Raw genomic sequence first — 24496 nt, forward strand, 5'->3', positions numbered from 1 at the left:
GCTCGGGTTGATGGTCGTCATAGTTGTTGTTGTCATTGTTGTTGTTGTTGTTGAAGTCGTATTACAAGCCCCTTTTGATTAGAATCTAGGAATTTGGGTTGATTGTATAAAGACACGCTGTGGCTATAGTCAATTGGTGGCACATAAATCAAATCAATTGATTACCTTATATAAATTACATACATTGATCAAACACAAATTGAACACAATTGTATATATGTACATGCACATATATATTGTCTTGATCCGTACTTAATGTATATCACTTGTTCAAATATGAATGCTAAAAGTGTAAACTAGTGAATTAAAATCTTTGCTAGTCGATTAGATTATTGCAAAACTAGAAAACCATTAAAACTTCAATCTAAAACTAAAACTTTTCAGGATGTAGGCAAAGGGTTTTTTTTTTAAATTTATTGGAATTACTTCTTAATTACATACATGTATTTTAAAAGCGAACAAAAAAGCTTAAAATGCAATTTAATGGTAAATCTTAACTAAAAGCAATTTAATTTTAGGAAAATCTCTAAATAAATGAAATACTTTTTTTAAAATGTAAACTATATATTAAAACAAAACAGTTGATTTCAACTGCAAATATCTCACAATCTTGGCTATTACTTCTAAATATATGAAGGAGAACTGTTTATTTGAAATATATGTAGATTTCTGCCTTAAAATATTGCACAAAACAACTATTAATAGGAAATAATAATAACAACAGCAACAACATGTGTCCGTTTTCTATTATTTCTAGCACTTTTTCGAGAAAGAAAAAAACAAACTAAACCTAACAAAATTACCATGAATAGTACCTATGTATGTATAGGTATATACGATAGGAGTGGGAAAATATTCATTCTATCCATCTGTTAGTAGAGGAATTTCTGCATTTTATTCTTGAAAACATCTGCTTAACATTTACTATAAAAAAAATCAAATATGTAATTAATTTTTCAACTCTTTCTCTCTCTCTCTCTTCATTCTCTTTCAGACTACTAGAGTGTCGACCATGAGACTAGACGTGCTAAATTTTTATTACACCTCCGAACTGTCTGTGTGGGCCAAGTTCCCAACGTCATCATCATCATCATAATATAGTCAATTTTATAGTGCACACAAGACACACAAAGCGAAGAAAATTCAAGCTCGACTTGGATGCAATTTTCATTAATAAGAAAATTGTGAAAACCAAAGAAGAGAAGGAAAAAAAAACACTCCAGACACACACAACCACACCCCAAAAAATAAATAAATAAATTTACAACAACCTATGTCTCTTTTAGTTTTATAGAAAGTATAAAAGTGACAAAAAAAATTCAAAAGTAGAGAATAATATTAAATAATAATAGTTTAAAACAAAAAACAAAATGCGGCGGCAGTCAACAATGCTGGCCGCGATATTAATTGCTGCCATTTTTGGCAGTGCAACGGCAATGAGTAAGTTAATTAACTTAATTTATTAATTAATTATATTTAAACAATTCGTATTTAAGACTTGAGAAGAAAAAAGGACTCCCAAAGGTCTTTAGTAAAGTAATTAAAGTAATCCAAGTTCTAGCAACTCTCTAACCTCATATTAAACCTAAATCAAGGATATTTTACCTATTAAACTGCAAATATTTCAATATCTAAAACCGATTACTTTACTAGCCTTATTTTTCTATGGTTAAAATCTATCGCGATATAAATACAAATGATTTGTATATAGTTTAAAAATCTTACAAGTTGTCAGTAATACATTAATATGCCTTGATAGTAGATACTAAAATGCTCATTTTGTTTAAATTGAAATGTTCATAAACATATTCCCCAATGATAGAGACTAAAAATAACTAACCAAAAACAAGAGAGAGAATTAGAATTAAATTTATGTGACCAATTAGTGGGAGTGTCAATCGCCTCCCCATCCCCTGTCCGTCCTAGATATTTACACACACACACTCATATACACATATATATATTACTATATGTATATTTCTTTCTTGTGGCACTTCTTTAGATAATTCACCGCCTCGTATTATCAAACAGCCGCCCACCGATGAGCTGCTGTTTAAGGTGGCGCAACAGAATAAGGAAAGCGACAAACCATTCATTATTGAATGTGAAGCTGATGGACAGCCAGAACCGGAGTAAGTACTACCATACTATAAATAGGTATATATAATTTCGAAAATATCAATTTTTTAAACCGTGCAGGAGAGGCAACACGTAAAATAAGCACTTTAGATCTGGAAAATCTCAATAGATTTAGCCTTTTAACGTTTTCTAGACCTTTTAGTTGTGTGGGGCATCAGACTAAATATTTAATTTAGATGTTTTTTATTTTGGCCTTGTTGCCGCCTGTTTGGATCATGTTGAAATATTTTCACTGTCGTTGAAACATAAATTTCAAGTGATTAAGAAAAGCAGCAACAGCAAGTGGAATAGGGAAAACCCCATAAATAATAATATTATTATAAAAATGGAAATGTAAAACATTCTTATTGTTTTTTTTTTAGGTTTTTAATAAACTCAACTGAACACACACAATATTTTTCCTTTGTAGAGAGATGTTTTAGTTATTTGATAAAGTGGTCAAAGTCGTGTTCTTCTCCCTCTCTCTTTTGCTTTTTGAAAATAATTTCGAATGAGTAATGAGTGTATAAGAAGAATACACAACAAAAAAAGCTCGTTTTCAATGGTCGATTTGGTGGAACCTGTTTCTATAGATGAACACGTTTCATTTCCTCAATACTTCAATTTTATTCTCTTCAATTCTGATTAGAAGGTACCTAACAATCAACGAAGCAAACCGACAACCATGCCATACCTATGCATACTGACTGACTGACTAACAGACAGACTGACAGACTGTAATTTTGTGCATTGACTCATAATCCAAAATGCGGAATTTGATTTTTATACTTTTTTGTCGGTTTTTGTAAACGGGATGGATGACCTCATTGTGAATAATATACACGAAATCAACAACAACAACAACAACAAATAAATGAGAGCAAAGACTATAAGACTAGAAAACTACGAGACTCTAAGTCTCTAGATTGTATATGTTGGCCAAAAAAACAAAAAAACATTCCAAAACGTACGCATTGACGGCGGGCGGCAGCAGCAGCACCGACATCGTCTCTCTATCTATCTATAGGTTTATTGAAGAAAATATGAAATAGTCGCCGACATCGTCAGTCAGTTCTTGTATTTTTATATATTTCTTTATTTGAAGCTTATAAATAGTTTTCCTTTTGGACTCAACCAGATGGTTGTGAATATTTTTACACCACACATCGTTGTTTTTATTTTAGTTTCTTCGTTTTCTTCTCTTGTCCTCGAATCAAAAATGGGTTAATAGTGGAAAATGTGTACGCTTAGAAGTTTTCTCTAAATTTTGCATACCCTAAACTTGGCTCATATCATAACGATAAGCTTTAGTTTGGGTATATATGAATATTAATTCTAAATGTTTCTTCCATTTAAATTTTCCCAAATTTTATACGTATAACTATCCATAATTAAAACTATCTTAGTCCAATCTATTACATACTTTATAGAATTGGGCATCACTTTTCACCATTTTCTAACTTTAAAATTAATAATTTTCTTCTTTTAAAATCGGCAAAATAATATTTGTTTTAATTTGAATGTAAAAATCTTTTGCGAGTGATAAATATTAGATCTTGGATATAAGTCGGCTTAAGGGTTGGCTTAATCTTATAAAGAAGATAATGACACAGCATGAGAGAACCACAAATTTCTATTATCTGCAGCCCATGATAAAGAACCTTAGAATGGCATTTCTAGGTTTGCCACTATCCATACTGTTCCAATACAAAGTATACAAATATTTACTGAAAGAATCATTTGAAGTGCCTGGGATGAACAGATAAAATATTTATATATTTTCTGACTTCTTTTACAATTTTCTGACTTATTTTACGTGTCATGGACTTCCTGTTTGAGAAATATTCAAATTTTGATAAGAAAATGCTTTAGTCAAACTAAAGTTTAGCAATTTTTAATATAACAAAAGTTCAAGTACTGCTTTTTGCCATTATTTATGGCACTAAGATGATATTTAATAATATATATAAAGAGTTTTCGAGGGTATAACAAAATTCGGCGTCATAAAACTGTGAAAATTCTTAATTTTTCTCTCTCTTTCGCTTTGTTACCAAGTGGTTAGCATTTCGACAGGTAGGCATAGAACTAACACATACTGGCATAGACAAAATAACCAGTTTGACCGGATGATGATGATCATCATGATGATGATGATAATGATAATGATGGTTTTTTTTTGTACTTTTTTGTGTGTTGGTCAAACATGCTTAGAGAATACAATAACAAAAAGTTATGAACTCTCTACAGAGCTCTGCATTACGTAATGCCTGATGATCTCGATACACTTTAATTCTATCTCTTTCTCTCTGTGTCTGATTCTCTGACTCTGAAACATTTTGAGTCACAATTTTCCACATAAATGAAGAAAAATTGCAACGCCATCTGCTGCCGCTAGTCAATTTGTTTTAATTTGATTAAAATCATTTTCATATACATATGTATGTACAAATTAAATATACTTATTTATGTGTGTGTATGTGTAACCATTTCTCTTACAACATTCAAGCCATTATATAGAAAATGTGAAAGATATAATTTTCCATGAATGTAAAAGTATAAATGCAAATTGATCTTGTAATTGAAAAGTTACTTTCAAATGGTTAAGTATTACCTTTAAATGTTTTCTTTTCCTACAGTTGTTTGAGTTTTATCAACTTAAAAACATATTTTACATTTCATATCCTCTAAAAACTCACTCTCACTTTTAATTAATTTATTATTGGATTTACTAGCCAATGGGCGTGTCTGTCTGTCTGTGTGTGTTGCTGTGATTTGTTGTAAAATCTAATCGTGCGTTTGCTCCAAATTTCCCACTCTTTTCGTGTCACTTGCATTTCTTCTATATACATATACATATGTATATCCCAGCCTCCACATTTCTTTTTTTCCCTCTTCTCTATGTCATCTCTATATAGTATGCTATATAGTAGCTCTGTGATTCAGTTTGACATACTTTTATTGTTGTTGTTGGCTATAGAAGAAAACAGATGAGCAACAAAAAAACTGCATAATGTAATGCGTGCACAGTTATTTATAGATGAAGCCAAAGCGCTCTAGTGACGATGATGATGATGTTGATGATGATGATGATAGTATTGTATATATGCACATATGTATGTTTGTGTATATTTCTCTTCTTTTTTTTTTTTTTAGCACATTGCCGTTAATGATGATTTATGTGAAGTGTATATGGGTGTGCTAGTGTGTGTGTGGCAAGTGGCAATATCCAGTCCACTGTTGCAGGTGCCACTTGCTGGCCGATCTTATCACATAATTTGTCTATAAGTAGCCAATTTGACAATTTCTGAATTAGTCTATAGGTGGATGAGATTGACTTTGCACTCAATTCTTAGCCACCTGTTGCAACATTCATTTCATATAAACAGATCGTTTATCGAATCTAAAAATAATAATACTAATTCCAATTATCAATTGAGGAGCTTTATTTTTAGCATTTGTTTTTTTGTCTTTTAAAATATTCCAAAGAGATCTTTTTATATCCTTCAACCATAGGGGGAGAGAAATGTGGGGAAAGCATTACTTTTCTTCGAATAGTACGTAAAATAATAGTATGAATATTAAAAATAGGGAATAATTGCATGACTTCTGTAGGTATAGCGTGTTCTATATATTATCGCTTCAATGACTTACTCATTACAATTCTTTTGCTCTCAATTGAAAGCATTGACATGAGTAATCTATATACACATTGTGTAGTATTATTCAAGGTATATAATAAAGAAAAATATGAAAACTTATATAACATCTGCATTGGGTTTCTTAGTCATCTAATTTGATAATGCAAATGTGCTTTTTTAATTAGTAATGCATTTCTGATATACTTAATGGTGATTCAATATGAAAATGCAATTTAAAACAATCGCAGTAACATTCTGTTATCAGTTGTAGTTCCCAACTGGTTTTAGTATTGAAGGATGACATTACCATATGTCTAGTCAAGTGATTGCTTAAAAAATTGATAGAAAGATCTCTGGAAACAAGGCAATACTTTTTTCTATGTTTGTTTCTTTCGATTAATTGTTAATAAATTGAAAGAACGAAAGGGATTACTTTGAAAATCGTTCAGAAATTGGTTAATTTACCCTTTTTGGCTTTACCCCATTCCTACTGTATCCATTAACTATCTATTCCACAAATCAGCCCTCAACTTTTGATAACTCATTCGTGTAATTGGTGGCCCTACAGGTATCTAACTATCTGTCTATATACGTTTCGTATGTATTTCATTTCACTTTTGCCCCTCTAATTTTGTGTGTTTCTTCTTTGATAGTTTGTATTTTCTTTCGGTTGTTTCTGTTGTTGTTGTTTAATTGATTAATTGAGTTAAACTAGTTTCTATTAGTTATACTACTGCGGCCCTTTTTGCCCTTGAGCATGATTACACATTTGATCTCTTTGTTTTTGGCCTCAAAGTGTTGCCACTGCCTGTGGTCGCGTATATACATAATACATATATATACACACACACACACACACACACACACACACACACACACACACACACACACACACACACACACACACACACACACACACACACACACACACACACACACATATATATATAGTGTTATTTACGCATACGCAGCAAATGTACAAGGAACATATCTGGTGGCTGGCTGCTGTATTTTGGTTTGGCTGGGGGGCATTTTCATTGATTTTTCACACTAGATTGAAGCTAAAGCTAAAGTTGTTGGCTTTTCGCTGATGATGTCCTTGAATGTGTTTATTTTCACAGAACCAGCCACCAACCCTCTCTCCTTCCACCAAAAAATTTGCTCCATTTCCAACCAATGTTAACTCAAGTCTCGTCAACTTGGCGCCAAAAAAGATGCCAGCGAAAAGTTTTAGAGAAATTTCAACCCTAAGAAGAAAAGGGCGATTAAAAACAAATTTATCATTGCAATTTAAATACTCTTTATAAATTTATATGGCGTTAGAGTAAGCTATTCTGACTAGCCAGTTGTAGATTTTTTGCATAAAGATTTAAAGCTAAAGAAAATCTAGATAAAACTTGAATAGAATTTCATTGAAGAAATTCACAATATTTATTGGCCGATTCTCTGTCTAATTTTTGCCAATAAACGACCGGAGCCACCCCCAAAAAAGTCTGAGCCAAACTACTTCCGTTTCTGCATTCCCCCCAATTTCGTTCACCGCCCCCTTTCTTGCCCCACCGCGCATCTAACCTTTTTGTATGATTCATGCGTATCAATCAATCCTAAGGCATATACTGTATATATGCGTATATATGTATGTATATATTTGGAATATAAGTACAGACATTATTGCTGACAAAGTCGTTTTGTGTCATTTGTTCGGCTTCGTTTTCGGCTTTTAGGTGGGTGTTTTCCACAGCGCAGTGTATACATACATATATGGGCAACTGTATGTATGGATATCTTAACGTTTTGGCATATTTAATGCAACGAAATTAAAGAGGAAAATCGATGAACTGCGAAGTTGTAAAATCAAACGAGGTAATCATTAAATTATAATATGGCTTCATTTACTTTTTCTTCTTCTTGCAAACAGGAAATTGCAAATTGAAGAAATAAGTTGAGGGTAAAGACATAATTATACCACAACCCGCCCCAATCCACCTCTTTACATTTATTATTACAAATAAATCGATTATCAATATTATGAAATGTCATTTATGGACTATTTAACTATTGATAGGCAGACTTTTATGATTTAATTCTTGCTGAAATACCATTACTAGAGACTTTGACTAAATAATGATGATTAAATCTAACGAAATTATAATTAATTTTTAAAGAAATCCCTGTTAGACAATTCTTTTTGACACTCGTAAACTGAAAATGTTGAAATTTCTTGTCATTCAACTTCATCAAAATTAGTTGAAACCACAAAACAATTTCCCACATTGTTGTGCATTGCATTTTAAGTAGTTTTTGAGTTCTTGGCTCTATTTTTCTTTTTCCTCCTGCCCGTGGTTCACTTTTCTTTGTGCGTTTCGTTTTGCCGACATCTAAGTAACGGTTTCCCCTTTAACCCTTACACATTCTACTATCTGTGTGTGTGTGTGTGTGTGTTGACCTGTTTAAAAAAACATTATGCATGTTGGCAAGAGATGGACAGAGGAAAGGGGACAAACATTACAACAATTACATGTATGTAATTTTTTTAATTTTCTTTTTTTTCTTTCCCCTCACTTCATTTCTTTCTTTTTCTTGTTCTCTTTCTTGTTTTATGAGAGACATTTTAATGACGTTTTCTTTTCTTATTTTATTTTCGGCATTGTGGGAATTCTAATATGTGTGTGTATCCAAGTGTCTTACCCCAACCATAAAAAATTGGAAGCTAACGTTGAGTTTTTATACCATACACCCATAGGGTGAAATGGTATATTAAAGTTGCCAAAATGTATGTAACAGGCAGAAGGAAGCACCTCCGACCCCACAAAGTATATATATTCTTGATCAGGATCAACAACCGAGTCGATCTAGCCATGTCCGTCTGTCCGTCCGTCCGTCCGTCCGTCCGTCCGTCCGTATGAACACCTAGATCTCGGAGACTATAAGAGCTAGAGCCACCAAATTTGGTATGCAGTCTCGTGTAGTATGTACGCTTATCGAGTTTGTTTCAAATTTTTGCCACGCCCCCTTCCGCCCCCGGAATTTACAAAAAACCGATTTTCTTAAAAAGTATAACAGATAGAAACATCAAATTTGGTTTGTATACTCGTTTAGTTAGCGCGCAAAAAATAATTGTTCCATCTTTTTGCCACCCCCCCTTCCGCCCCCGCAATTTACAAAAAACAGATTTTCTTAAAAACTATGACAGCTACCGACATTAAATTTGGTATGTAAGCTAGCCTAACAGACGCGCAGACATTGACTATTTAATCACAAATCCGCAAATTAAACAAAACTGATTTTCTTGAAAACTAACAAAGCTAAAGTCACCAAATTTAGTATGTATACTGGCTTAGTATGCGCACAGAATATATATATTTTAATATGTTGCCACGCCCACTTCCGCCTCCATAATTTAGAAAAAACCGATTGGCTCTTGCAATTTTTTGACCATCGCAATCAAATTCGGCAGACTAATTAATCTTATCTATTTCTACCAAACTACCAAATTTTATTGAAATCGGACTAGAAACATGCAAAATATGCGTATGAACGTATTTTGCTACGCGATGCATAAGGGCAGAATTGGCCGTTGGCTAGTGGCGGCGCTAGAGTGCTTGTGTGTTTGTAGAGTGAGCGAGATAGCATATGGTATGAGGGCATGTTAAAGCAATTTAATAGACATACATTTGGTTTTCGAAATTTTAAATATTTGTTTCACCTGGTGTATGGTATACCCAAGTCGGCGAGACGACTTACTTACTTCATTTCATTTCTTTTGTTTCTTGTCTACGACATAAAAATCAACACCCCCTACCCCAAGTCAGACCAAATTCTGCTTACAATTTCCGCCCCCCATGTATGTGTGTGTGTGTGTGGGTGTGCTTGTGTGCATTTTGCCTACAGGTGTCTGGGTCTTCTTAGCCAAGAGCTAAACAATTTACGTTTTTGGCAACAAAATGTTGTCATCGATTTATGGAGGAGAAAGGAGAAAAAACTAAGCAAAGCCTTCGGTCAAGACTTTTTAGTTTTTCTTTTTTGACTTATCTGCTTTTCAGTTTATTATTGCAAAAGATAACCAATGCATTCATAATAGAATCAGATGTAAAATTGTTTGCATAAACTTGGTCAGCTTAAAGTAGAATCTTAAATATATTTTAGGAGGACCTAAACTAGTATATAAATAGTCCTTCTAACTATTTCTTTATTTAAATATGTTTTAGTGCCCTATAAAAAATAATATTTTTTTAAAATATTATCTAAAAGCCATTTTGTTACACATATTTCAAAGCTAAAGTATAATTATTAAAACCATAAGATTTAAAGGGTGACAACATTAGATGGCAAAAAAAAACCTCGAATATATTTATGCCATTATTTTCATTGTAATATTTTAAAATGTTAATTGGCATTTAAGTTTGGAAAACTAATTTTTTGCCAAGAATATTCGAATAATTTCAACAATTAAGTAGAGATTTGATTCTTTCCTATATTCATTGAGATTTTGCTCTGTAATGCCCACGGTTTTTTTAGTTTACCAATCGAATTTCAAATATCTTGATAATTTTAAGACTCTCAACCTTACTAACTGACTTCTTATAAAGATATGTATGTATACATACATAAGACCATAAGTACTGTGTACTCTTGTATAAAACCAAAGAAAACGAATAAAAAGTATGGAATAGAATCAACAAAAAAAAAAAAAAAAGGAAAAACACAACTCGAGCTTTTTAAATATGCACACAAAGCACACACAGAAGACGACAATATTTGCATGTCGTTAGACATACACCCCCATCCGACGCAATTTTCATCTCCATCTCTCCTCTCTCCATCTTTGGGTGCAACGTGCAACATTTATCCTCGAATCCTATGCGACAGGCAGCAGTGCATTTTCAATGGAATTCAGAGCAACTCAACTTCACTTAACTCAGCTCAGCTCAGCTCGGCTTGGATCGTCTCGTCTCGTCTCGGCTGAACCATGGCTATTCATTCGATTCATTCATTCATGTTCATTCCCGTTATGTTTGTGTGTGCATTGGAATGCCAACAAGAAACAACAGCAGCAGCAGCAGCAGCAGCAAAGGAGAGTAGCAACCCTTTTAAGCATAGGACTCTACTTCTCCTCCATCCCATCCCATTTCATGTCCTCTCATCTCAGCATCTGCACAGTGTGTCAAACACAGTGCATAGAAAAGGGAGTTGTGTAATCTATTATATAAATCAAAATAGCTCAGCAACACTGGTCTTTGAATTTTCAAAGAAATAACATTAGTTTTTGGGAAAACATAGGGATAATAAGAGTTTCTATCTCATATATGTAAATGTATTTCTCTTATTGTAATCATGAATCAGCACTCAGTTATTTGTGTGAAGTTGTTTGTAATTTGAAATTAGCATATAAAACCATTTATTTAAGGTCTTTTCAACACTTAAAAATCTAAAAACATTTTAACATTGGAGATTAAAAATCCACAAAAATATAGAAGGTTTCGAATACAATTTTTGATACAGTGAGTCATCAAAATTTCCGATTCTCTTCATTAAACCTTCTCAACACTGGAAATTCAAAATTTTGCAAAAACCATAGCATACAAATAGGCAGGTTTCATATCCAACTTGGTTGTAACCCATTGCGAGTGTGTTTAAGTGGGGTTTGAGATGGGTTGACTGACTGCTCTGTTGGGGTTCGGGGATTGGGAGTTTGGGAGCTTGAGGGCTGGGTCTGATGTCAGATGTTAAGTACAACTTTATACACGAAGGCTCGCGCCATTCAATTCGAGTTGGATTTTTGCCTCCTTTTAGTTGGATGAGTCATCATCCTCTTTCTCTACCCAACCATTGCCACGTGGCGGCCATTGTGGGCTTCTTTGCAAAAAGCATGCCGCCGCTTAATCCTTGCCTCTCTCCAACTCACATACACACACTCACATACACACACAAACTCTGTCTCTGTTTATGTTTCTGTTTTTGTGTGTAAATCGATATACATATAGAGTATAGCATGTATGTATATATTTATCATGTACATTTTGTATATACATATTTCTATAAAGTTAGTTCAATGAAATGAAAAACTCTTTTTAATGATGCATAATTGTAATTAAAATCATGTTAACACAAGAAATGACATTTAACATCATGGAAATTATGTGAATCATAATAATCGACCCCCCCTTTTTCCCCTCATCGCAGTTCAGTCACACTTTTTATGATTCGTTTCTAACTTGGACCACTTGAACCTGAGCAACCCGCATTTACGATTGCAATCTGGCATATGAATACACAAAGATGCCAAGAATTTGTTACAGCTTCAATTACATATATATATATATATATATACATAAAGATAGTATATGAGATGGTTGTTCCGATGTGCGTGTCTGTAATTTATATGCTCTTTTTTTTTTTTTTTGGCAGACAATTTATAATGTAACGGCTGGCTGAATAAGGGGGGAAGGGAGGAGCTATAGTAGAGACTGTGCTGGATGGAGGGCAAAGCAAAGTCAAGTGTTTATTTAATTGTGACGTCACATGGACTGGTATAATGGTTAATGGCTGCCCTTCCATCAGTCAGTCATCAATTAAACGAGCTAATTGATCTCTGGAGTGATTGAAAGAACATATTTCTATAAAAGTATTCAAAATTTGCAATTGTCTTTACTATCTATAACTCAAAACTTGAAATTTGCATGAGTCTTTGGGTTGGGGTCTTGGAAATTTTTGAGTGACTAACAATAAGTCAAAGTGATTTGGCTTAGAATAGAACTCTATATATTTTGGTGAATCATTTGAACAGGTGACACATCTCTCATTGCAGTGATTTGCATGGGAGAATAGTCGTCATTAGGCTGTGATGTTTACCCATTGACTAAGCACAACTAATTCCTTCAACTGTTGCCAGGAGGCGGCATCAGTTTTCTGCCCCTAAATTGGCTGCGTGTTTTTGTTGTTGTTGTTGTTGTTGTTTTTAGCAGGCCTATGTTTCAGTGAACTGGGAAAAAGCCGTTTCGATTGCATGTTTGCCAGCCATTAATGAATGTTGTCCTATTTTTATGCCTTTGTTTGTTGTTGGATACCTTGGAGACGCTTCCGCCATGGCACTCACTAGCCGCACACCAATCCTGTTAAGGCTAACTTCATCAACAGCCCCCCCTACCCCATCTCATACCCCCGAAAAAGAAAACACCTCTCTAGTATTGGGCTTGGTATTGGGATTGGGATTGGGTTTCGTTTTCGGTGTCATTGCACGCATTTGACATGAACAAAATGTCAACCAGCCAAGGGCTAAACAGTGCCCTACAGTGGGTCACATATTAACAAACTGGATTCTAATTTCTATTTCATTCAATCTAATGGCACAGTGTAACCACTGTGACTCTTATGCCAACTCGTGAACCATCATTTGTCATTTTGCGTCCATTTTTTTGATGCTCTACTTCTAGAAGTTGTATGTATTTGAAAGCCTTTTGCTGTATGGTGTCCTGTGTAAATCGTTTCGGCCCTAACAACCCTTGGGCCACTTACCATATGGCTAAGAGCAGTCAGTTGACTGACGCTGTAAGAGAATCCGCTGGAAAGAATGGAGAGCGAGATGGGGAATGGTGGCCATTTAAAGTTTTTGCGTCATTCACATCACAAAATTAGTTGTAATTTTCTTTTTCTCTCTGGCTCTTGTGCAAAAGAAAGAGAATGAAAGCCGGCCATACCACACTTTACATTGATATAATCGCGAACATAGTAAGGGTGTGCATGAGGGTATATTAACTATGAAATGGAATTGGAATCTCATAGGTTGGCCATTACTTTCCAAGACCAGAACTATTTCTAGACTTGGATACTTACAATTAGTAAGTTGAAGAGAATTTAAAAAAAAAAACATTATAGTGTATAAAGGATTCGATGTAATTCAATTTTGAAATGTCATCAGCCCTAAGTTTGTTGAATATTTTGTTTCCTACTTACTTACTTCTAACAATTTTTTGCCTTTTGGCTAAACGCAACTGCCACTGCACACAAACCAGGGGGGGAAGGGGAGGGCGTGTATTTGTATACATATATAAACTGGGTTAGGGCAGACGGCAGCTAAATAGGCGTGGTCGCCAGCCCATAAAAGGCGCGCAAAAAAGTATGCTATGGCATTTTGTATTTGGATTTTGCAACCAACCCCCAAAAAAAAAACACACACACATACAGGAGAAACATATACAAATGAGACGTAGACGACAAGGAAGAACATCGTCAGCCTTTATATATAAAAATGCAAAGTATGTACATGAGTTCCCCTTGCTGTTGAAAATCCCCCTTCAGCTTGGCTAACTACACCGCCAACGCCACCCTCTGTCTGCCAGGCAGCCATGAGTCATCCATCCATCCACTGGCTAACACTTCCTTTTACGTCTTTTCGACTTGCACTTTTCTATAGAGATTTCTATCGCTATAAAACAAAATACAAAAACCAAAGAGGAACTCAACTATCAGCGATGGGGTTAAGTGGCAAAAAAAAAAAAGTACAAAACACATTAAGGCAGAGTTGAAACTTTGCAAATACCCTATAACAATTAAGGGTGTAACTTTTACATTCCAAGCAATTTCGCTAATGTTATTATAGCGGTATAGAGTGATATGCGCGGCGGGGGAGGGCTTGAGTGAGGGAGAGCAGCTGCAAATTGTCCACAGTCTAATAAAGTTTTTGGCCAAAATCACCTGACCGCTTGGCTGCCTGCATGGCGATGGTGTTGCCCTATGGATGATAGCGAAACGCCGACTTGCTTGACTGCACTGCACTACCTCTCCTACTCCCCACCCCTTTATTATACAAAATTTAAAGTTAGGTTAGGTAAAATACACTGACCACGTCACAATGTGACACCAAAAATAGTAAACGTAATCAGCTTTAATATGGAAGTGGCTTCCGGATAGCAAATGAATTGCAATCAGAACTTTTCTGTTCGCAGGTTAAGTCACTATTCATTATGTGAGTTCAATAAACTCGTCCTCTGGCCTTTCTTTACTTTGGTTTTGCCCACTCCCACTCCCAATCTTCTCCACGTCCCCGCCGCCGTCTCCTGGGCTCGCTCGCTTTTTTCTCAACTTTCAACACTTAAAAACAATTCAAATGATTGACCTATTGCATGACCTGTAGTCGAAAGTCCAAAACCCCAAAGGAGTGAGGTTAAGAGGCAAGGGGAATAACTACTACTCAAGTCTCTCACTCTATCTCTCTCTCTCTCCCTCTCTATCAAAAAAAAAAAAAAAAGAATTCAATGCTTAACAAGCTCAAGCAGCAGCGGGCTGTGGCTGTCCACATAATTGACTTGGGCTTTTCAGTGTTATATATAGTATATATACATACATATCTTTTTATATATCTATATAGTTCCCGTTACACACACACGCACACACACACACACACAGACAGCAAATCATTTTGAGAAATTGACAAAAATGTACTGAAAAAAAAGTCATCGTCATATTTTTTCTCTCTCTCTGTTACTTCCTTTTGGGGCTTAATTGCAATTACTTAAGACTTGAAACAAATAATGTGTAGTATGTATGTAAGTTGCCCGTCTTTCTCTTCCTCTATTGTTTCCCCTTTCTCTGAATCTTTCTCTTTCTTTTTTGCAATTGGAAATTAAGCAAGTTGTCATAATTTGTGTTCCGCCTAAGAAATGGTTGATTAAACCAAATTAAATGTATTTGCAAATTAAGTGATTAGACAATGCCGACTTATGACTATCTAATTAATATGATATGTAGAGAGGAAGGAGGAGGTATGACTGTTATTTAATAATGCTATTAGCTTTCTTTTTACAAATTTTAAGCTTGCTATAGCCTAACTTTGGGGGCCAAAAGTAGATAAACGTTTGCCTTATGACATACTGATGATCTTCTCTTTCTTATTTGACCATTACAGATATAGCTGGATAAAGAACGGCAAAAAATTCGATTGGCAGGCATACGATAATCGTATGTTACGTCAACCTGGACGCGGTACTTTGGTTATTACATCACCCAAGGATGAGGATCTGGGTCAATATCAATGCTTTGCATCCAATGAATTTGGTATTGCCACCTCGAATTCCGTTTTCGTACGCAAAGCCGAGCTGAACGCCTTCAAGGACGAGGCAGCCAAGACAGTGGAAGCCGTTGAGGGTGAACCCTTCTCATTGCAATGCGAGGCTCCCGATGGTTGGCCCAAGCCGACAGTCAATTGGCTTATCCAACAGTCCATCGATGGTGGCATCAAATCAATTAATAACTCCCGCATGACACTCGATCCTGAGGGCACACTATGGTTCTCGAATTTGACACGTGACGATGCTAGCGATGATTTCTATTATGCCTGTTCGGCCACTTCGGTCTTTCGTAATGAGTACAAAATTGGTAACAAGGTGCTATTGGATGTCAAACAGATGGGTGTCAGTGCATCACAGAATAAACATCAGCCCAAGCGGCAATATGTGACGCGTAAGAATGAGGTGGCATTGCGGGGCAAACGTGTGGAATTGTATTGCATCTTTGGTGGCACACCGCTGCCGCAGACAGTGTGGAGTAAGGATGGCCATCCGATACAATGGAGCGATCGCATAACTCAGGGTCATTATGGTAAATCTTTGGTCATACGGCAAGCGAATCGTGACGACGAAGGCGCCTACACATGCGATGTATCCAATGGCGTGGGCAATGCCCAATCCTATTCGATTAATTTGAAAATCAATGCCATTCCCTATTTCACCGAGGAGCCTGATTTCCAGAATGCCGCCGAAGATGAGGAGGTTGTATTCAATTGCAAGGCAGCTGGTTTCCCCGAGCCGACAATCCAATGGATACACAATGGCAAACCAATTGCCCAGAGTCCACCAAATCCCCGACGCACTGTGACCAATAATTTCATTAAAATTGTCCAACTGACCAAGGCCGATACGGGTAATTATGGTTGCAATGCCACCAACTCGCTCGGTTATGTCTACAAGGATGTCTATCTGAATGTGTTGGCTCTGCCGCCAGAGATTCAGGAGGCACCACGCGATGAGTCCACTGTCGATGGTCGCAACATTACGATGCGTTGTCGTGTCTTTGGTGCACCCAAGCCACAGGTGAAATGGTTGCATGGACGTAAATGGCTGACTGGCGGACGTTATAATGTCCTGCCCAATGGTGATCTATCAATTGATGCTGTGACCTTCCCAGATGCTGGCAAATACACTTGCTTTGCGATCAATAAGTTTGGCAACAAGACAGCCGAAGGATCTCTGGAGGTAAAGGAGCATACGAGAATCACACAGGAGCCACAGAACTATGAAGTTGCGGCCGGACAATCGGCCACCTTCCGTTGCAACGAGGCGCACGATGATACGCTAGAGCTAGAGATTGAATGGTGGAAAGATGGTCAGGCTATTGATTTCGATGCCGAGGCAAGGTTCGTTAAGACCAATGACAATTCGCTGACTATTGCCAAGACCATGGAATTGGATTCGGGTGAATATACATGTGTGGCACGCACCAAACTGGATGAGGCAACGGCCAAGGCCAATTTGATTGTACAGGATGTGCCAAATGCACCAAGACTTCTTGGCATTTCGTGTCAGGCCGATAAGGCGGAAATCCGATGGGAACCCCAGGGTGATAATCGTTCACCCATTCTTCATTATACCATACAATTCAATACGAGTTTCACTCCCGCCTCCTGGGACACGGCATACGAGAAAGTGCCCAGTACGGACTTCTCATTTGTCGTCCAAATGTCACCATGGGCCAATTACACATTCCGTGTGATTGCATTCAATAAGATTGGTCCATCACCGCCATCGGGACACAGCGAAGCGTGTACCACTCAGCCCGCTGTGCCCTTCAAGAATCCCGATAATGTTGTCGGCCAGGGTACTGAGCCCACCAACTTAGTCATCTCCTGGACCCCGATGCCCGAAATTGAGCACAATGGACCGAAATTCCATTACCGTGTCTACTGGAAACGTGATATAGCCGCCGCACCATGGCAATCGAAGGAAATCGATGATTGGCATCAGAATAATATTGTGATTACCGATCAGCCGACATTTGTTAAATATCACATCAAGGTAGCGGCCATCAATGGCAATGGTGCATCGAATGTCTCCCCTGAGGAAATTGTCGGCTATTCTGGAGAAGATCGTCCACTCGAGGCGCCCACGAATTTCAGTATGCGTCAGGTGACAACAGCGACCACAGCGTATATGCGTTGGAATCCCGTAAGTCCCGAATCGGTGCGTGGCCATTTCAAGGGCTACAAGATCCAAACCTGGACCGAAAAGGAAGGCGAAGAGGGACTACGTGAAATTCATGTTAAAGGCGATTCGAATGAAGCTCTAGTCACACAATTCAAGGCCGATTCCAAGAACTTTGCACGTGTCCTGGCCTACAATGGACGTTTCAATGGACCTGCTAGCGCTGTCATTGATTTCGATACACCCGAAGGTGTACCATCACCGGTTCAATCCCTAGATGCCTATCCTTTGGGATCATCAGCCTTTTTCCTAACCTGGAAGAAACCCCTCTCGCCCAATGGCAAGCTGACTGGCTATAAAATCTATCATGAGGAGGTCAAGGGCAGTTATGTGAGCGAACGTCAGGAATATCGCAAAGTGATCGATGATCCACGTACCACTCGAGCCAAAATCGTTGGATTCAAACCGAACACCAAATATCGCATTACCATTGTGGCCACCACAAAAATGGGCGAAGGTGCTGTGTAAGTATTATCAAATTGATAGACGGATAATGAATACTAAATGCGAATTGTTTCAGAAACTACATTGAGAAGCGAACACTGAGTGATGCTAACTTGCTGCCAGCTCCACCAACATTCACTTGGGAGCAATTGCCATCGGATAATGGTTTGGCCAAATATCGCATTAACTGGCAACCCAATACAGAGGGACATCCGGGCACGCATTTCTTCACCAAGTACAGGTAAAAGAAAACACAAATGAATAAGAATCTCACGCGATTCTCTTACTAAACCGCAAAAATTCTTACCAAAACAGAGTCAAGGGTGATTCACAATGGAAGCGTATGAATGATGAAATCGGTGAGGATTATCAAATAATTGAAGGCCTCAGTCCCGATACAGTCTATGAGATACGTGCCGTGTCCGTTGATGGCAAACAGGAGATGGAAAGTGCTGCCCAAGAGATCGATACGAATAGCGTAGAGGGACCCATAATGGTTCCCAATGAGAACCTAGCGAATGCCGGTTGGTTTATTGGCATGATGTTGGCCTTGGCCTTCATCATCATTCTGTTTATCATCATTTGCATTGTGCGGCGTAATCGCGGCGGCAAATATGATGTACACGATCGTGAGCTGGCCAACGGCAGACGCGATTATCCCGATGAGGGTGGTTTCCATGAGTACTCGCAACCGTAAGATACCCCATTGAATTCACATACCCAAATAGATGATTTGTAACTTTATTCATTTTATGGTCTTCAGTTTGGATAACAAGAGCGCTGGTCGCCAATCCGTGAGTTCAGCGAATAAACCAGGCGGCGGTGGCGGTGTGGAAAGCGACACCGACTCAATGGCCGAGTATGGTGATGGCGATACAGGTAAGATTATTGCATTTTAATCTCTAAACGCGTTAGTTCACACCATGTCCAAGGCAAGACTTAAAAATCACTTTGTTGTTCCTTCTTCCCTGTTCTCGAGATGGCTATATTTAAATTGTCTAATGTTGGGGTTCGTTCGACACAGTCTCATTCAATTTAAAGGGTGTCACTAAAAAAAAAAAAGAGTTCCTTTAGTTAGTGCTTCATTGATGACCTAAATTTTATAAATCTTAATGCGAAAATTGTCAATTTTTGTCGCATAGTTTTAGTTAATATAAACATATTTGTTTTTATTTTCATCTTTATTCATTTCAATTTTGTTTTTGATCTTGATGATGATGATGTTGCCGGTGGTGTTGCAGCTGTGGCCACCGCTGCCGCCCATGCCGCTACCGCTGCACGCAAAGTGGGCAATAAGGGGCATCAGCATCAGTCCTCCTCCTCCCCATTGGCACCGCCGCCGCCCTACGATATCTCAATGGCAGAAGCCGCTAGCAGTAGCCATCAAGCCTAGAGATATGCATAGAAATGTGTTCTCTACTTTCGATTTGTTTTTTTTTTTTTTATGATTTTGTTTGTGGTGGCAAGGAGGGGCGGACAGGAGGGGCTGCTTCTTCAGCCAGGTATAACCTTGGCTTTTACCTATATTTATATAGTTTTTGTTTTTTTTTTCTTTTTTAATGCGTGGCTACATTCAAGCTGGCTTGTCTTTCATTTTTGCACGTGTTCTTCTTAACATGAAAATTTCAAATTTAAGAACTAACTTTAGTTAACAAAACGATGCCAAAGACGCATCTGAGCAAACCGAATTGCTGCTATTAATCTTTAAAAATTTGAAAATATTAAAGAATAATTTGATTTTTAATGCAGTTTCGTTTATGAGACCTATTTTAACTTGCTTTCGATATTAGAAAATCTATCGATCCATTAGAGTGAAAATCGATAACTTCTATTCTTAGGAAGCGCGCTCAATAGGTAGAATTTTCAACTAAACTAACCTTTATCAAAATTTGTTAAGCCATGCATGAGCTGCTCATACTAAATATTTAGTTGTGAGATCGTTTCAATTGATGCTAATTTAAATTATGCTTATTATCTATCTCTCACAATGGGGCGGGGCTAAGCTGCTGAGCCGCCTTAATATTATTATCGATCATCAGCAAAAGACACAACCAACATAAATACATATATACATACAGGGTGACCCCATCTCAATGTATTATTCATTTGTTTTTGTTGATTTCTCTGTGTATTTTGTGTTCGTTTTCTTTTTGAATGTTTTTTGACTTGCACTTTATCTATTTTATTATACAAAACTATCAACATTTTTAACTGATTTATAAATTTGTATGATTTTTTTCTTTTATTTTCTACACACTTTTGATATTCATCATCCCCACAAAAACAAAACAAAAAACTCACTCACGCGCAAATATTGAATTGATCAATGAATAAAAAAAAATCGATAACAAAACAAAAAACCCAAACCGATAACACAATGAACCGTTAAAATGAAATTCCAATGTTGACCAGGCATGAACGAAGATGGATCCTTTATTGGTCAATATGGACGCAAAGGACTTTGATTTAATATAATTTTTTTTTGCGTAACTTGTAAGCAGCGAGAAACCGAACCGAGCCCACACACACATAAACACACAAAAAACCACACACACACACACCCACGCACACACTACAGCGCCCAAAATTCTAAATATACATAGATATATATGCATATATACCTAATATATATGAAGGAAATCAAAGTTTTATCAACTAATTGCTTAGTGCTTAAAATGACGATAAGGATTTAAATAATAATAATAATATTACAAAAAAAAAAAATAAATTGATAATGACAAAAAAACTGCCAAAATAACTAAAACTACAACAACATCAAAAGCAGCAAAAGCAAAAACAAAAAACGATAACAACAACAATATGGCAACGAAGCAGCAAAAAGGCTATATAAAAAAGAGAGGATCTGAAACACGAAGAAGAAGAACAACAACAAAAAGAAGACGACAAAGAAATGAAATCAATACAATTCAATCGAATAACAAACAAACAACAAAACAAAACAAAAACAAGCAACACAAATGTAAAAAATACAAATACAACACATAAAATTTAGCTACGATGAGATGTTGTAACATGGAGATCTTCTCGGAATTCCATTTAATCGCGTCATCAACAAAAATTTATCGATAACACATTCGATAATGTGCAGCTATTGTATGCTAATTTTTTGTTTTTTTTTCGTTTGTTTTTTAATTTATGCTCTCTCTATATATATATATATATATATATGTATAATCCAATCGGCAATTGTAATCTCTCTATCTATCTCTAATGCTATCTCACTCTGTACCATGCTGTCCCCGTACCCCTCCCCCATCAGTGAACCAACCTTATGCCGTTCCCCTGTTTCATCTATATAAGTTATAAGATAATTTTTTTAATTGTATTACCAAGTAAACTGTAAAATCTTTAAAACAAATTTTCTTGTATACCTTGTATATGTATATTTTCTCTCCTGACCACGTTTTTTTTTTTTAGTTTTTGTTTCTTAATTTTATAAACAAGTAAGAAAAAACAAATTTTGTATTGCATTTTGTTTATTTTAATTTTGTACCTTTATTTTTATTTTTTTTGTCTTGAATTAGTTTTCTCTTGTGTATAAATTGTGTGAAAAGCAATTGATATAAAAAGTTAAATATATATATATATGAATATATTTACGTAAATACGGAATTTGAAAATCAAATTATGATGGTAACTTCAACTGGAATCATGTTTTTTCTCGTATAGTAGAGCTAATTAATTTTAAAATGAAAACTGAAAATAAACTAAATCCAACAAAATAAATTAAAAATTCTTTTGTTTTTATTATTTGTGATTTAAACTATTAGAGAATGTTAAAATATTGATAAAAACCAAAGTTGATATAACATTTTTTAGTCTTACAATTAGCTAAATTTTGTTCGAAAACCAAAAAAAATTTAGTTACCTTCAGATTAGGCAATAGAAATTTATTATACATTCTATTAATTGTTTTTCTTAACTCATAATTTTGGTAAGTCGAAATGTAAGTTGAATTTATATTTTATGTTGTTTTAGACTTCAAATTAATCAAAGGTAAAGTTGTTTATACTTTTATTTTTTAATTTATCCCCCAATTATACAGTAGAGTTTGCTTACCCCATCCAAAATGTAGTTTAGTATAATTAAAACAAAAACAAAAACAACAAATAAACTTCCCCAAACACATGCAACTAAAAATATACAAACAAAATCTAACTTTAACTAAACAATGATTAACAACTATAACAACAACTAAAAAAAAAAACAAATCAAACGCGTTTAACTGAATCTTTTGCACAATCCCTGGGAATGGTTTTAACCCCTCATACATATATTTACAGACAAATTATAGTTATAAGTAACAAAAATCACCATAAAAGATTAACTTTTCTTATTCATTTTACACACACAGGTCAATTCACTGAAGATGGTTCGTTCATTGGGCAATATGTACCGGGAAAGCTACAACCTCCGGTTAGTCCACAACCTCTGAACAATTCGGCAGCGGCCCATCATCAGGGTCCAACGTCGGCGGCGGGGTCAGCGGCGCCACAGACGAGCGGACCAGCTGCAGCATCATCATCTGGCTCATCGCCCGGAGGAGCTGCTGCCACTGGTTCCAATAATACAGCTGCTGTAGCCACTTATGTCTAAAGCTCCCCTCCTCTTACCCTTTGGTTTAATATACATACCTTTTCTTTTGTATTTTTTTGCCCATATCTGTGTGTGTGTGTTAAGGGAAACTATTGCTTTATATGTATGTCGCAAAACAAAACAAAGAAAACAAAAAAAAAAACAAAAAAATATTAAAAAGAATGTAATGTGTAACCGATAACTCGCATGAATTTAAAGCATTTCATTTGCTTCTTCTTGCTTATATAGATTTTTAGTGAAAAGCAGCCTTTTTCTCGATGTAAAGAAAGAAGAAAAAAAAAAGAAAAAAGAAAAACAAATATGTTGCAAAATGGAAATCAGAAATACCAATCTCTATAGTGTAGATTTGTCTTCATTTTCCGAAAAATCTTTAAAATCATTCATTGATTGAATTTGCTAAAACTTGTTGCATCTTCTGTTGTATTTAACGCTCTTTTCACTTCAATGTTCTATCTTTTGTCTTTCTACTTGAGTTTAAAAATTATTTAGAATATTAATATATAGAGAATTCCCAAAAAACTGGCAACTTTATAAGCATAGAGATTGGTATTAATGGGATTTCAAATAAGAAAAAAAAAAAAAATACAAAAATATTGTGCAAAAATGTAACTAATTGATAACAAACGAATGCCTATTTTTTTGTTTTTACTTTTTGTTAACAATCTGTGTATGTGGATATTGACTAATCAACTGATTATTTAGTGCAGCTTTAACAACAAGAACAACAACAACAACAAAAATTACAAACTACAAAGCAGAGCAAAAGAATACTTTATGACTGAAAAACATTTATAGATCTGATCAATTGCAAAACTATATTTATGTCAGGCCAGCCAACAACTAAATGTAAATGAATAATAATGTGTTCAATTTTCAATGTTCATAATTAAAAACAAAATTCGATTCATACATACAAAACTTTCCACAGCGGCAATCTATTAGGTATATATATATACAATATATGTACAATATATTTATTTATTACTCTAAGTTCTCTTCGTCCATAGTATAATTAAATTTTACCCAATGAAAAAAAATACATATGCAATGTATAAATATTTAATTTTTTGATTTAATTTATATTCATGTGTCCATTAAGTTATAAGTAAAACAATTAGTTAATTTAAATAGAGCAGCAACAACAAATTATAAGAATAACAAGAGAAGAATCTGCTCATATATAGCGTTATAGCGATTGATATATATCTTCTGATTGCGAATTCTTAACTTATATAATATGCAAAATCGAAATATCGCTATATATGAATAATCCTATTTACTGACTGCCATTTTGATTCAGGAACACACAGCACACTGAATTTCATATGCTCGAGAATTTATGATTAATAAAAGATATTAAAATTGCTAATTTAACATTTAAACAATGCTAAGCCAACGCCCAAGAAAATTAATAATTCATTTTTT

General features: G+C 35.6%; 1 protein-coding gene across 2 annotated transcripts; it reads left to right on the top strand.

The window, feature by feature from the left end:
- The first annotated feature begins 1261 nt into the window (after positions 1-1261).
- LOC6649091 (neuroglian) lies at positions 1262-23326 on the top strand. 2 transcript variants are annotated; one of them, XM_002071525.4, is made up of 7 exons: positions 1262-1440; positions 2003-2132; positions 15661-18474; positions 18531-18695; positions 18770-19147; positions 19218-19333; positions 22830-23326. In XM_002071525.4, exons 1-7 carry the CDS (start codon positions 1371-1373, stop codon positions 23069-23071), a joined length of 3915 nt encoding a protein of 1304 aa, XP_002071561.1. In that variant the 5' UTR covers positions 1262-1370; the 3' UTR covers positions 23072-23326. The 2 variants fall into 2 exon arrangements, with proteins under 2 accessions (XP_002071561.1, XP_015032715.1); XM_015177229.3 differs by lacking the exon at positions 22830-23326 and adding an exon at positions 20867-21187 and having other exon boundaries at positions 1329-1440.
- Positions 23327-24496: the final 1170 nt, after the last annotated feature.

This window comes from Drosophila willistoni, assembly GCF_018902025.1.
Source record: "Drosophila willistoni isolate 14030-0811.24 chromosome XL unlocalized genomic scaffold, UCI_dwil_1.1 Seg141, whole genome shotgun sequence".
NCBI classification, from domain to species: domain Eukaryota; kingdom Metazoa; phylum Arthropoda; class Insecta; order Diptera; family Drosophilidae; genus Drosophila; species Drosophila willistoni.